General features: G+C 40.6%; 1 protein-coding gene across 1 annotated transcript; it reads left to right on the forward strand.

Moving 5' to 3' along the window:
- The first annotated feature begins 1092 nt into the window (after nucleotides 1–1092).
- On the forward strand, nucleotides 1093–9630 carry LOC126918847 (CD151 antigen). The gene is made up of 7 exons (XM_050727276.1): nucleotides 1093–1423; nucleotides 7139–7234; nucleotides 7318–7512; nucleotides 7608–7778; nucleotides 7910–8002; nucleotides 8722–8862; nucleotides 9144–9630. Exons 2-7 carry the CDS (start codon nucleotides 7157–7159, stop codon nucleotides 9189–9191), a joined length of 726 nt encoding a protein of 241 aa, XP_050583233.1. The 5' UTR covers nucleotides 1093–1423; nucleotides 7139–7156; the 3' UTR covers nucleotides 9192–9630.
- Nucleotides 9631–12881: the final 3251 nt, after the last annotated feature.

Genomic DNA, 12881 nt, shown 5'->3' on the forward strand with positions numbered 1-12881 from the left:
AATATAAATAACACCATTACATCTTTTCGCGAAACAACCATTTATAACTTGGGTAACGCATCGACTGAATTATTGGCATTACTTAGGAGTACAAACATAGAACGTTATCTGTCGTTTCGTATATTTCATGGAATTCTTAAGAGCAAAATAGTTTGTATGCATGTATACATATATATACATTATATTTACGTATGTGCTCTTCACATCATGTGTCCTACTATATCATGATAACAGATACAAAAAATCATTTACAATTCTACATATCAAAGAATCATAGTACTATCCAGGAGTTCCATACGCAACAGTTTATTAAGGAGAATATTTCTTAATCACATGTACTTACATCGAATGATCATAAGAATTCGATCGAGTACAATACATTACGTCGTTCGATCGCCTGACGTACACCCGTCGTGTCGTTTTCATTCGTCAGTCATATCAAACCCAGGGAGGACGACAATACACGGATGATTATGGAGCAAGTGGAAATAAATTAAACCTACATTATATCTATAGACACAGCCTATAACAAACGATACAATCTCATTGAATCTCGTTTCTCATAGCTGATATAAAAGTTCTGTACGTACACCATAGCGATTATGTATTTACTTTACCTAACTATATATATACTTAGCATGCGACTCGATGCAAGAATACGAGATGTATCTCGTTGCCTCGTTGCATATATCTGACATGCTATGGTGGAAGACGCGGCCGTACGCGTACCTCGTACTCCACTTTCGGTAGCTCTGCCTCTGCCCCTCTCTCTTTCAAAGCGTGAATTTTCCGCGCGTTGGGTCGCAAACAATGGATACACGCAGCATATACGTAAGTAGAGGTGAGGACTTATGCTGCACGGGTACGCACAGGTACGACGATGGGGACACGGTAAACGATCATTCGTAGTGGAAAAGGGAGATTCGACTAACGAAGAACAGAAACAGGACGAAACGTGCGAGAGAGTAAGAAAAAGACGAAACGGAGAGGGAAATAATATGAAAGAGAGAGGGAAATAATCAGGGAGACTGAGCAACACGGTAAACGAGAGAAAGAGAGAGGGCAAAACAGAGAGAGGGAGAGAGAGAGAGAAAGAAGTCGTGTCGGTTTTACCATTTCAGTTTCACTCAGACCCGGTCTGAAATCGCGCGTGTCCACACAGATACTCGAGCCGCAGCTTCGTGCCTGAATTAAAAGCGACAATTTTCCACCCTGCAGCGCTTCGTCGTTGCTATATCACTTAACGAAACCGTGGGATTAACAATAAGTGATTTTTGCATTCCGCTGCTATTGAAATAACATCCGACCGTGCTAGTGAAACGGTGTCACGTTTCATCGACGACAGAAATTGTTTATCTTTCGGTCGCTACCAATACCGGTGACGACGAAAGAAAGAGGCTGACATACGGTAAACATAAATCATGTGAGTACATATATAATAATATTCCGCGATGACCTTTACCAACGTTAGTTATTAATTAATGTTGATTATATGTATTTAATTTGAATTTCTACTGAGGAGAGATTATACTCGATGGTGTCAATCAGTTTTCAATCGTCAATTATCGTTCTCAGTTTGTTGGTTATAGAATTTTTTTGCCATTTTAATCGCATTATCCCTACGATTCGTCGTAAATTCAGAAATTATAGAATTCAGCTTTTTCCTCTAATAGAAGCACAGCGTGGCGACGATCCATTTCGACGATCGTGAATTAGTCAAGAAGTTCAATTACATTCGATTTAGCATATTCGAGCGATAATGCACGGATTAACTTGCGCCTCCGCGAACACAAACTCCATGAAGTTACGATGGTCAGCGATGTTGCAAGTGGCGATGGTTCGAGCTACGATTGCGTTTCGTCATATAGCGCGAGTAATTTCGATTTCGAACGGTCGATCGTAGTGAACGACGCGTTCTCGCGGCGGCGCACGCGTGATACGTTTCTTTGTAAGTTCGTACGATAACAACCGTAGAAAACTGTAACGCATTCGCATCAAGTGCTAAAAGGCATCATCATAAATGGCGTATCGTAACGGTCAAGAACGTCCCAGCATCCATATTGTAACGTGTTGTTGCGAACGTTTGTTATATGCGCCGTTACGAGCTAAGAGAAGGAAAAAGCGGGCAGCATAATCGTAGACGCGCTCACGATGTTCGCGCGAGTTTCGGCGATCGTACAACACTTCGCGGACCGTGTAAAACCTGGCGACCTCGGTTTTGACGTAACTTTCGACCGGTCGAAAGGAGAACCCTCCATTCGGCTTTTTCTTCGATCGTTCCTCTTTTCGTTTCCTAACCATCGACCCTCGCTTTCTTTTCAGGTCAGACGTCATATGACATATTGTGACATATTTCTCCATATTTCTCATTCTCGTGCGTATTTGATTAAAATTCGGTTCGATTCCGTATTTAAGCTCTTTAATATCACTCAACTTGATGTTAATCGAAATGAAAGATGCGTCAAATTTCTGAACACTGACATTAGAATTTCATAACAAATAGCTGAGATGTATTCGAATACTGGGAATTCCTAGCCCGTGACATTGTGAAGAACGAGCTCGATCGTGAGAAACACATTTTTAACAATTTTATCGTCGTTAACTTAACCTTTGAACTAATCCATTGAAATGCTTCAACGTTCTGCATACGTTTTGTTGTCGCCTCGCGTTTTCCACATAAATCTTTTCTAATGTCTCCTGGAGAAAACGATTCACGACGAGAAACTCGACAGCCCTATGCGTCAATGGCACAAGTATATGCATGATGTCAATTCGAATGAGTTTGTTTTCGTTTTACGTTTATGAATCATACGATGATCATTTAACATAGGAACGTTGCAATTGGAATGTTACACAGTTGTACTTTTTAAATCAACTCACGATTTTCTAATCATTACTAAGAGTAATCAACCTATCGTTATTAGTACACTGCGAAGCCAGTTCATAAATTTAAATCGGTTCTTAAGCCGAAAGGAATTTATCAATCTTTCCGGCATATAATAATTTTATCTATTAAAAATAAATTACCGAACTAACTAAAACTAAAATTGTCTTAATTGAAATTAATTTATCTGTCTTAGTTCTTTGTAGACAATTTTTTTAATATTCTACGCTACCAGGAAATTAAAAAATATTCTGCAATATTTATCAACATCTCTGCTATAGTACACAATCATTCATCGATTCAAATGTTTAATACCTTTTCCGATAAAAATAATATTTCTCTTCGAAGAAGATTAAGGGTAGATTCCGCTTATTTGCTCACGGAGGGTTAATTTTTAATACCGAAACTATAAATACTCCTGGTTAAGGGATGACCTGGTTCGCAGGTTAAATTCAAACGATCGTAATCGTTTGGGGAACTCGTGTCGTTCGTAAAAAGGGAAAAACGCGTTATTACTCGATGCCGAGGGAGACAAGAGTTCGACGGAAGTGTGATCGATACGAGTCCAAGTCATTCGAACGGTCACAATTACGACGCGTAGAGGAAACTACAGCGCTCTAATTAAGTTAGTACCGCCTTGATGACCGGTTACCCATTATCCCTCCAGGACGAGGAAGGAAGAAGTGTCCCGATGACGTCATTCGCCTCTTCAGTTGCTCTATTATTTTTACGTTTTACAGTAGCCGTGGATTACTTAATGCGAGGGGAGACGCCACTTTCTCTCTCGTATAACGTGTCTTTGAGGCAGTATGTCGGTGCGTGACCAAGCCTACTCTCAAGAGTACTACCACTACAGCACGTTTCAAAACCGGCGTTGACCCTCCAGCGTACGATATCGTTGCACTTATGTCGTTACATAACGTTTACGCGTTTAAGGCGATTTTTATTCGTTCAGCGAATTAGACGACGTTGCGTCAATTTCAAGTAATCCAGTAAGCTGTTTTAATTTGACACGATTTAGACGGATCGTTGAGATAACGAGAAGGTTGGAACGTTAAAATTTTAAGTAGCCTTCCACGAACGGATCGTGTTTTGTGACATCGGTCGCGATCAAAAAGTTGAAATGTTCGGCCACGATAACTGAGGATTATTGACAAAGGGGCGGGGTTACACGCGATATGACGTAAGAGAATTATTTCTCCCCTCCCTTTTTTTTGCGTGACAAGAAACGTGCATTAATTATGATGTAAGTTTAAGTAAATCAAGGGTAACGAACAGCATACACACGACAGTTAAATATACGACCTTAATTTATCCCCAACACGAAAACGTGAAATAACGCGGTTTCCATGCTCCAGGTGTAAGTTCGCTTTTATTATCCTTGATGAACAATAGCCGAGACGCCATCGAGGACTATTGCCGAGGATCTCTTTATTATCGTCCCGATCTTTTGAATTGAATTCTAAAGCGAATGTTGTTTGCCGATCGACTGGTCTTCGTCGGTATAATACTCGAGTGAATCGTGGCTTATATGATGGATTAAATATCAGCATCCGAAACCAGAAATTCTAGTCGCCTAAGCTCACGATGCTCATAATAAAATGCCTGGTTACGATGGAGATACCAGATTGATGCAATGAAAAAAAAAAAAAAAACGGTAGAAGCAGTAATAATGCGATAGATCGGATCGCGACCTTAGAACGCTTTGTACATAACAGCGGCACAGTTCTCCCGATAAGGATTGTGTAAGGAAGCTAATGTGTATAATTGCAAGGCGGAAATCGATATGTCTGCGCGTACGGACGTGTCAGGAAACTGTCGTTTCACGTATAAATAACGCAGTTCTTTTTCCTATCGCACCGTTCCTGAACTAGCCCGAGTTTCCCCTATCTAGGTCAAATTCGTCGAGGAAAATTGTTCGAGATTACGTACGATGATAACTGAATAACCTGTGTGATCAGTTAAGACTTCAATTCCTCCAGATCAGGGATTTCTCCATATTACACGCGTTTGAAAAGACGAGATAAGAATCGTAGAGAAAAGAGAATATTACAGACTACGATATTCATGCTTGAAATAAAATACTAATCCTATCTTAACCCTCTATAACGCTTTATAATTTAAAGGATATTTGCGTAGATTCAAGCAATCCTTTTATTGCAATTAGTACTACTTTCTAGATATCGTATTAACGCTTTCGCTTTCATTTATCCGACGTTTTGTGCCTCTATATTATACACACATTAAAAAACGCTAAACGTGTAATTTATTAAAATATGTACATCACTTCGTTACGTTATTAATTGCAAACAATAATTATGAATTTACTTAAATAAATTTAAAATTATTCGAACGATCGCGAAAGTGTTAAGTTAAAAAAAACTCCAGCTAATTATAATTCTCTTACTTCACAAACGAGCAAAAATCCGGTTTATAACGGCTTAAGAGTAACGTACTGCGGCACACCATTCTCTGAAGCGCATACCTCGAATACAATAGATCCCTGATACGCTTTCAAACAATATGCAATACAAGGTAGCATAGCAGCAAGCTACCTTTGTAAATACCATTTGTGTGACGATAAACATAACAATGTATTAACCACCGCCACCGGTTCGAAACGACCTAGTTCCGTTGGCCTCAAGAGGAGTCGTCGGTACGCCCTCATCTACCAGAAGGTCATCGTTTATCGTCATCGTATTTAGCAGGTGCAAAACGACCGATGGTGTAAGACCTACGTTGATGTGTTTCTGAACGGCTGACCGGCAGAGCTCGATGATCACGACATGCAAAACGGATCGATCGCGATCTTTTACGTTACATGAAAGAGATCCATGAGTTAGTTACGAGCAATGGCGGGCGTGTATATAGTTCACGGTGGTGATTCACGTAACAATCGAGCAGGGTTTTACTCATCGCATCGATGACGATCTTGAAAACACGAGGCGTCTGACTGTTAAGAATGCATTTACGCGGTCTACCATATACGAGGCTATTAGGCAGTCGAGATACTATGGTATACGATATATCTATAGATCATAAAATACAGATTATTGTTCTTGGCTGATTTATTCAATAACGTTTTACTATAAATCAAGAGAAATATGATACGCAATTTATTTCAAGAGCTAATGAATGGTTCAAGGAAGTAAATTTTGTATGACCTATAAAATGATAGATTATCATTATCACACAAGTAATTAAAAATTCAATAATGTACGTAGAAGTTACAAAATGTTCAACAAGTATCTTAATGCTTATGGTTGGCAGTATTACATAATTGTTGGTTGTGAAACTTTTGCATTACGTCATTTTTGTTTAAGATTTGCGATTAGGATATAGAGTAGGTGTGCGATAATCCGTTGAAACAAATAACTTACGCCTGAAAGTCGTTCGAGAGTTTTCTCAGAAGGATACGTGACTATTGTTGGGTTTTTGATATCTCTCTTTCTGAGAAATCATGATGCATCGATGTCTCGACCTATATATAGGCAAAGTTCAGAGGTCGTGTAATAAACGTTTGATGGACACGTGTTTGGAACGCAGACGTATCGACTTGAGTGATTTTGCCAAAACAGTCCCATTTGCGTATATTACTCGAGAATTCAGACGCAGCTTCAAACGCGTTCCCAGATGCTGTACTATCATTGATCTGCGAAATCCAGAATTTTCTGTCCCGTTGATTGAGATTCAAGGAGATTTGGAAGCCGATCGAGATTCCAAATTAAAGGTGACGAGACGATGGCGTAATCGCGATTAATTGTTGGCGAGAATGTGGGTCGACGGAAAAAAAAATTGAGAGTAATCACGAACTTTATGAAATCATGAAAGAATTTTCTGCATACCGTGACATCAGCGCGGAAACAATTACTAAACCGTTCGGGCGATGTCTGACCGCGTCTTAAAGAATTACAATGACAAAGATTACGCGATCGTTTGATCCTTATACGGATGTGGAACGACCGTTGCACTTGCAAAACAGCGTCTCAAGGCTTTCTAAGTATCGACTAGGGAGTTTGCATTAATGTAATTTTAAAACGTTCGTCTAGTCGTAAATCAGACGATAAATTATAAATTCGTGTTTACATTCCAGGCGAATCGCACTCGAGCGACATGCGTGAATCAACCGAGAACAATTTTGATGACTCACGTTTACAATTTACAACCTCTACGACTCGTTTTATTTACTTTAGAACACAACATTCACAGACTGACATCATCCTCTGCATTCATATTTACTTTTCTCATTTGTAGATCGAAACATAAGGAAAAATGGGATACGGAACAGAAATGGACAGCTGCGGTCGCTGTATGAAATATTCCTTGTTCTTCGTGAACTTCGTGATCTTCGTAAGCATGAGATATATGTAAATTATCACAATGATATTTAATGGTTTTCTATTTTAAGTAACAACGTATAAACAATGTTTTAGATCGGTGGCCTCGTGATAGCTGGTTTAGCGACGTGGGCTCTGTTGGATAAAGTATCATGGATAGGTGAACTAGTAGGGAACGATTTGCTAACAGGCGCTATTTACGTTCTACTGGCCGGTGGTATCGTCGTCGCTATAGTATCGTTCTTTGGTTGTATCGGTGCATCCCGAGAAGTAAAATGCATGCTTCTCACGGTAAATATTGTGCTCTTTTTTCGCTCTGACTCAGTCTTCGATCTTAGAAGAAATCTACCAATTAAATTATGTAACGTACAACAAAATTATTCCAGTACTTCATCATCGTGTTTCTTCTGTTCGTGACCATGTTAATTGGCGGAGTGCTCGCGTATGTGTTCCGTGAAAAACTTGTGAACACACTCGAGAGGGAAATGTCGAGTTCGATGAGAACTTACGATTCTCATAAAGTAGTCAGAGAGGCCTGGGATACGACGCAGTCGACGGTAAGCGCGAAATAAGAAATAAGTGATACGCAACAAATTTCATGCGGATAATTATTTCGAGCATCGTGCGAGATATTACGTCTGACTTGAAATAATATTTCTTTTTCTTTCCCCGTTCCTGTGATTTTTAGCTCCATTGCTGTGGAGTAAATGGCTGGAGGGATTGGGGAAATCTGGGACTCAACGTACCGCGGAGTTGCTGTCGCGAGATTCAACCAGGCCAGGTAAAGATTAATTTTCTTAACGAGCTCGTCTTTGCAGACGAAATAGCCGTCAGCGAATTCGCGCATACGTAATCGCAGTAATTAGTGATTCGCGGGCGGAACCCGTGGCGCGCGAGTCGCTAGGCAATCTAGCGTTATTACCTTGATGAGATACAATGATATTCTAAGAACCGAGAAAGAAAAAGAGAATCTCTCTTGCGTTTTAGCGCGATTGCTTTCGATTTGTATTTGCTTGCATAATTCATGACCGAATAGTTTACAAACACCGGTCTTTACGCTTCAGATTTGCTTCTAGATATACGTACTTCAACGTACTTGTTCGTTATTTAAAGAGAAAATAGAAATGGACGCAAAGAAAGTTTGCTTTTACTTCTGGTTTTTATTTATATCATGAAAATTAGCGAGAAATACCAACAGCCGATTCGGTAGACATCTACTATAGTACCGACCAACGATAAGAACCTGACGATTCGGAATTCCAGTTCATAGCATTTGCAATTCGAGATGGCCTGTTAGGAAAGCCCGATTCGGATAGTTCTCCACGGAATTTCGAAACGGCTACGACCTATCGATTACAGTTCAGAAATGCATTCATCCTGTGGTAATCTGTTAATCGCGACCCGAGTTCGCCGCATCGCCTCTCACGCTTTCACCCGGTCCGATCGACTTTCTCAAGCCGAATTGTTTCTCATGGAGACCCGATCGATCTTCTGTTGCAGCGATTCAACTGCAACGCTGGAGCAGACACGGTGAATCCTTCGAATGCCTATCTCGTCGGTTGCATCAATGGAACGCAGATTTACATGCAGAAGCACGCGACAATCATGGGTGGCGCTGGTATTGCAGTCGCGTGCCTGATGGTACGACTTTCTCTGTTTCATTTGCATTTTAATCGGTTCCAACACCAGCCAGAATCCATTAAGAAATATGTTTCCATCGGGTATTGCCGATGCGCGAGCTTTTCCTTTTTACTCACTTTCGACTGTTGCGATAATTCTGACATTAACGCAACGTCAAGCGTCTCTAATTAAATTGCTTGAGAATTACACGCGTAGAAAACATTAGAGAAACTTTCGATGCACAGATATATGATTCTTTTCGCCATGTCCAATGTTATTATTAATGTTTCTCTTTTCTACAGTTCTTTGGCATGGTATTCTCGTGCATTCTCTTCAAGATGATAGAATGACGAGAGAGTGATGTGCTTTAAAAGACAACTTCGTTTTTCATGACAAGCTAACGAAGAGAAAGAAGTGGATGTCAGCCGTCCTCGAGCGACTCATGAATTCATAATCAACGTCATCGTCATTGAGTGTACCTAAGCTGAAGTACGAGAATCAAAATGCATCTTCACGCGCATCTTTCCAATGTACAGTTCTCACCGTTGTTCCGTTTCTTCTTTCCTTTTTCTTTCCTTTATTTCTTATTTCTTTTGTTACATTTAGTATTATGCTCGATGTACCTTTGTTTTACGGTTGTTCTTTTGTAATCTTTAAGAATACGCCAAGTATTCTAAGTTTAATATTATACATAGTGTACTGTATAAATATAATTCGTATGGTAAAATGCACTGTGTTCCTTACACGCGTAATAAATATAAAACGTGTACAAACGTTCATTAAAACCAATTTGAATTTCAATTATTCTACTGCTATTCTCGCGAAGCGAATCGTGGTGACATTCCTGGTTTATAAATCGATTGGTTGACGAGATACTGTACGAGAATACTTCCGTTCGAATAACGAGAAGTTCGTCAAATTTTGCCTGAGATATCCAATCGCGTTCTTTAATTCGGTTAACGGAATGTACACGCGTCAGAACGTTTCCCCGTTACAAATCCTATTCAGGCAACCCCCTTCGTATTCCCTATATCCTGTCTATCCAACGATAAAACAGGCAGGCACGAAATGGTTCAAAGGGCAAAGGATTTGTCACGAACTTTTCACGGTAGAAAGAATTTCAAGAGGTAGTAAATATTTGTAGTTCAAACGTCAATTGAAAGTCGTTGAACGAAGAGCGTCATGCTGCTATAATAATATGAAAATAACTAATTTAATAATTACTACGAAACTTTGAAATGCCCTTGAAATTACATAAGTTTAAGAAAAGAAATTTTAAGAATGTTTATCTTCATATCTTGAATAATTGTTCTACTGTAAAGAAATTAAATTAATTTCAACAGCTGATTAGACGTTACTATGTAAATATATGTATAAGGAGGACTAATGAGAAGAAGAAGCTCGTTGCAAAATGGCGCTTATTAAAGGTACAAAACAATCTATTTGCGAGAAATAAAGGCGTATCGATACCAGGATGCCTTATTGGTCGTCTTTTCTTCGGGACCATTCGTGTTTTACGGGAAAAGAGGAAAAAAAGTCGAGTAACGTGGCTACAATCTTCGGTAATGAGAGAGCGTACATAGCTATTGTTTTGGGAACAACCAGTACGTTTGCGAATCTCCAACCGGTACAAAGACACGGTGGACCAATCCGAGTCGCATAGAGGCAACCCTTCGCGTCGATATTCCAGACGGTCATTGGTGGTACAGCAGAGGCAAGAAATTTTTGTTCGAACTGTTTCAACGTTTCTACCTTTTCCGTTCGAGGAACTTATGATATTTGTCAATCATTCAAATTACATTCCGTTACCTAAAGAATTCATCGCAGTAAATTTCAACGAACTTATCGAACGGAGGAACCGGGAGAAAGAAAAGTTAGTAGACACGCAACGTAGAATTGCAAAATAGAATGAAAATGGTAAACTAAACGGTTTATCGAACGATTGCCCGACGTTCTAATCGAAGTTTAGCATTTGAAAGTCTGCGTGTCTGTTGCCTCCCTGTATGTTTGCCTACAGCTTATTCACCCCTTTATTGTCAGGCAGCAAGTCTCCTTGCATTAAAGCACGACGGGTTCCCGTAATCCAGGCGTCTCGCCAAAATAAACCTTCGTCGCATTTTATCAGCCTTGTTTTTTAGTTTCCTTTTAATTATCGAACGATGGTACAGTCTATGATAAAGTTCTTGCGATACCTATCAAAATTATACGATTCATATACACACGTACTGGAGCATGTTTCAACAATTCTATTCGATTCGCGATACAATGCACGGAGAAACATTGTTCCTTTGCGTTTTAAAACATTCACGGAGGTACATGTGCAGGGAGAACAGTTTCTGCCAAATTTTCCACGGCCCCAGGGCAAGGTGTACAGTCGACGGAAAAATTTTGTGAGCCAGAGACGGCGAGTACAATCCTGCTGAAAATTTCTTCCGTCCTTTAAATCCCTATGTCATAATAAGGCGATATTTCCGCAACTGCTCTGTCGTCGAGTTTTGATGAAATTTTCCTGGGTCTAGTCGCACCTTCTATACCGTGATTCTAATTATTCCTTCCATGCTGGTCGATGTATACATCCGTAATTTTCCTCTACGTGTACGTACGTATGTATCATGGTTGTTGTACGACTCGTCACGTCCTTCCGTCCCTTTCGGTTTATTCACCCTAGCGTGCGTCACCCTACGTGAGTCTTTGCGTCGAGGCGTGACTGGCTGCCATTCCCAAGGCGTTCGAACGACCCGTGCGTGCCGTACAATTTTCCATTTAACCATCCTCCACGTTTTTCCTCTCTTACTTCCTACCTATCGATCTTTCCAATCTGTTGCACTGATTGGTCAAGAGCAGATCACTGTTTTACGAGAGAAGAGAAACATATCGTAAATCTCACGAATTCCTCTTATCATCATCGAAGTAGCAGTGAAGCATAACCAATGACTCATCGCCCCAAAATCAAACAGACGAAATAGCGGGCGTAGCCACAAAGAACCCAGACCCTATCTAGACTCTCATATGTTCCACCCTTTTTCACATATTCAACCGTAGATTGAAACTTTTACCGCGCGATTACTACGCGAACAACTCGAGCAATCCGCAGAATCGCTCGGTTAATCGCGCTGAAAATCCGAAAGAAGTCTCGCCCCGTCAGGTTTTCGGCTCGTTTCCCTTTTTTTCTTCTGCTCGTTTTTCTAATTCAGGCTCGACTTTCACCGCGATTTTCAGTCCTTGTGTTATTCACCCCTCGAGATTGGCGTGCTCATCGCGGCTCACATGCACACGATAAGTTTTCACGCCATTTTGCCATTCTGGATACACGAAACTCTGCAAGTATAAACGCGTGTCGCAATCCCACGCACGCGTGCGTGCACGATACACGCTGTTAACCATTCCCTGCGCCGAATAAGCCCATACGGCGTGAGCCATTCTCGCGCGTTGCCACAAAGGGTCCTCGGACAATGACGAATGAATCGCAACACACTACCGAGGGATAATACTACTCGTCTCGTGGTCCGATCTCGGTGAACAGCGCACCCACGTATACATAGACCAGGCTACTTCCCTCCATTCTTTTCTTGAGTTTCTTGCGCGCCGTCCCACGCTCTGACAATTGAAGATCGTCCACGACTGGAGGAACGATCGAAATCGAGACAAATGATTCGGCTGTGTCTCCTGATCTACGCTAATGTTGCGTATTTGTTTCGTTGCGAAAATTCCAAAGGGAGTAACTGTCTGGTAGTTGTTCCTGTTCCTCTTCAAGGAGCAAAGTAAAGTTTGCGAAGTTCCAAAAAGTAAGTACAGTTGTACAGGGATTTCCAGATCAACCTTTAGAGATTCTTTTTGAACTGTTACAAGTAGTTACTTCGACGATATGGTTGATTAGATCTTTATGAGGACGGACTCGAAAGGGAATTCTTAGGTGCCAGTGATAACTTCTGTACGTCAGCCGCCTCGAAGATGCATCGATAAATTAAAGAAGGAAGTAGGGAAACGTAACGACGTTCCAAGTATTATTTTTTAACGTTTTCCTTGAAATAGAATCTCGA

Source organism: Bombus affinis, chromosome 7, assembly GCF_024516045.1.
Source record: "Bombus affinis isolate iyBomAffi1 chromosome 7, iyBomAffi1.2, whole genome shotgun sequence".
Classification (NCBI taxonomy): Eukaryota; Metazoa; Arthropoda; class Insecta; order Hymenoptera; family Apidae; genus Bombus; species Bombus affinis.